This window comes from Aedes albopictus, unplaced genomic scaffold (genome assembly GCF_035046485.1).
Source record: "Aedes albopictus strain Foshan unplaced genomic scaffold, AalbF5 HiC_scaffold_558, whole genome shotgun sequence".
In the NCBI taxonomy this organism is placed as follows: Eukaryota; Metazoa; Arthropoda; class Insecta; order Diptera; family Culicidae; genus Aedes; species Aedes albopictus.
Window position 1 is genome coordinate 1 of NW_026917374.1, and position 3261 is coordinate 3261.

Here is a 3261-nt window from a genome sequence, read left to right on the forward strand (position 1 = left end):
AAACGAATGTTCGATGATGAGCCGAATGAAGCCGGTCGGCAAACGTTACTCTCTCGTCTCGTCATCAACATGTCGGATGATGGACGAATTGGGGTTTGGTCTACGGCAAGCGGAAATTAATTTGGATCTTTTCTCGTTGCAATAGGTTTTGTGTTACTGCTGGGCAGTTGCCTGGTGTCGTCGGTTTGGAGCACGAGAACCGTCTCGAAATTCATCACCGCGGCGGATCAGGACCGCTATCAGAAGATTTTCGCCGATGGTCTCGCTTCGTCGGATTTGCAGGCGGTGTACTTCTCGTCGGTGAACCTGGTCGACAAAGCTCCGGATGCTTGCAGCCGGCTGGACAAGGTGTACACCGAGTCCAAGTACAATGACTTTGAGAAGAATTTCTACTTTTCGGGAGCGTGGAAAAACTTCGGATGTAAGACGGATCCGGCCAAGGTGAAGAAGACTGTCGAGGCGGCTTTGCTGAAGGATTCCAATTCAGCGCAGGAAGTGTATTTCAATTTGAATTCGGCCAAGTACTTGGGTGTGACGGTGGATCAGGCTACGAAGACTCGTTTGGCGAAGAACCTGCAGACCATTCTGAAGAAGGACGATTCGTTGAACAGCCTTGGTCATGCGTTCGCCGTAGCAGCCGAACTGGGTGCCAGCGGATCTTTTGCTTTTGATCGCGTTGAGGAAGCTTTCGTTCAGGCTGATGAAGTTGATGGAAAGATGCTGCAGTTTGAGGGTGGATTGAGCATCACTGCTCTGATTGTGAACAGTGCTTTCAAGCTGTCGACGGTTTTGAATAAGCCGGCTCCTATCAACGCTGATCAAGCGGTCAAATTTGCCTCGTACTTCCTGTCTCGTTCCTCGGTGCAAACTCCCAAAGGAGTAAGCATTCTACTGGAAGCATTAAACACCCTCTCAGCTCAGAAGAACATTGCTCCAGTTTGCGTCAAGTTGTCTGGAAATGGACAACTCCTACCGGAATCGCCCATTTTGATGGTCAAAATCAGCGATTTGCTAGGTAAGCCGTTGAGCCCCGCTCTGGCCGTTGTGAGCACAACTATCACTTCGAAAACAACGAATCAAGCCCTGGTAAGCAAGGTCAACCTGGTCCCGAGCAATACCGATGCCAGCGTATTCACTTACAATCTGAAAACCGCAAACCCAGCCCGTGGCCAATACAAAGTCGATGTCGAAGCTGGAGCCTACAAGCAGACACTGAAAATCAACGTCCTCGGCAAGGTCAAAGTCAGCTCCTTGGAAATTGGCGTCGGAGATTCTGACAGCACTTCCGCAGTCAAGAAGCACTCCGTCTCGTATGCCAATAAACTGGACACCGAACTGGCAGCCGATTCCCAGCAAAAGATCGTTCTGAAGGTCAGCCTGGTTGATGAATCCACCGGAAAACCCCTCACCGTGCACCAGGCGTTTGTTCTGCTCCGCAACAAGGCCACCAAGGAGGAAATCATTTTTGTGGCAGAGGCAGACTCCAGCAAGGCGTACAAGTTCGAGATGGATGTCGGTGCTCGGAGTCAAGACTTTGGACACAAGAGCGGAGTCTATTCGGTGGAGCTAATCGTCGGAGATGCGCTGATTTCGAACTCCTTCCGCTGGTTGGTGGCCGATGTCAGTCTCAAGTTTACCGGGGAAGTCGCCAAAGGTAATTATGATTCGATTTTTAGGGACGTGGGTGTTGTTATAACTGTCGCGGATTTGATGAATTAAAAACAGGCCTGATTCTCTTTTCAGTTTTTAACATTTAACATTCTAATTCCTTTACTTTCTCCAACATCCAGAAACCGCCAATACCGCCCGTCAACCGCTACCGGAGATCATCCATCAATTCCGCGCCCCGGAAAAGCGCCCGCCTCGCATGGTGTCCGATTTATTCACCGGGCTCTGTATCGCCCCACTGGTCCTGTTGTTCCTGCTGTGGGCCAAACTGCGAGTCAACATCAGCAACTTCCCCTTCTCGCTCAGTGCGCTCGGTTTCCACCTGGGCCTGGGGGCGATCCTTGCCCTGTTCGGTGTGTTCTGGCTCAAGCTGAACATGTTCGAAACCATCCGGTATCTCATACCGCTGGCAGTGTTCACGTTCCTGTGCGGCAACCGACTGCTGCGGACAATCGCCAACCGAGGCTCGGAGAAGTGATCTCCTGCAAATCTCTCTTTTTCTAACCACATTCGTCGTCTGTCCCAAGCCACTACCAATCCGACCCTGATCGGACGCAAACGAGTTTAAACATTCCCTCGAATATGATGGCATGGTCGGATGCGCAGCAGCAGCACAAGAGGGCCCTAACCAAATGGCACGAGCATTTCACATTCGTTCGGAGAGCATTTTCAGTTTTAGTGGAAATAAGTCGCGTGGAAATAGTCTGATAGAAAAAAGAAACGCAAGGTAAGAAAGATTTAATTTTAGCTGTTTCGTCGTCCTATGAAAGATCTCGCCTAATTCGTCCTGTCATAATCTCTGATGGCGAGATATACACTAATTCAAAGATGACGAGTTATACCAATCTAATTGAAGTACGGATGAAATTGGAGTGAAATAAAAAAGTGACAAACGATGTAGGATGGAGTAGTGGTAATGTGGATGACCAATCCTTGATAAAATTATAGTGCCGGAAGATTTTTATACTTGCCAATCGACTGGTGTAGTGTATCGGTAAAATCTACTGCAAAAAATGACGATAACTACTGCGTGTATCTAACTAAAATACCACCCGAAGTTTCAGAAAGTGATGTCCAGAACCTTGCCAGTGAACGCATGCAGACTGACAACGTGATGGTCAAATCGCTGGTGCCTAGAGGAAAACCGCTTTCGATGCGTCGTTTGTATCCTTCAAGATCGGTGTGCCGAAGGATCTCAAATCGAAGGCAATGGACCCGACTACATAGCCACAAGCGATACAATTCGGAGAGTTTATTGACCATGGCGCTAATTGTACGATATTTTGGCAAACCATCACACCATCGTAAAAAATGAAAAATTTTGACTTAACATCAAGAAATTAGCTACTTTCTCGAAACATTTTTCAATGTTGTAAGTACTATTTGAATAATATAAGTATTTATCTTCATTTTGGCGCAAAAAGAATCAAAATCGACAGCTGGAGCACTGAAATATTGTTTAACGAAGTTCAAAAACCGCGGTGTAGAAGTGCGTGGAATGTGACAATAGCTAATCCCCATTTTCTTACGCTGGAGCGCTATGTCGGCGGTCATTGTAACCGACAAGATATCAAGAATCCAAACTAGTTACTC

The 3261-nt window shown here is 47.6% G+C and overlaps 1 protein-coding gene across 1 annotated transcript; it reads left to right on the plus strand.

Moving 5' to 3' along the window:
• Nucleotides 1-145: 145 nt before the first annotated feature.
• LOC109423323 (dolichyl-diphosphooligosaccharide--protein glycosyltransferase subunit 2) lies at nt 146-2564 on the plus strand (the record flags this gene model as incomplete). The annotated part of the gene is given in 2 exon segments (XM_062843817.1): nt 146-1654; nt 1791-2564. Coding segments are annotated over 2 exon segments (1865 nt in total), but the record flags the coding sequence as incomplete, so codon positions are not given.
• Nucleotides 2565-3261: the final 697 nt, after the last annotated feature.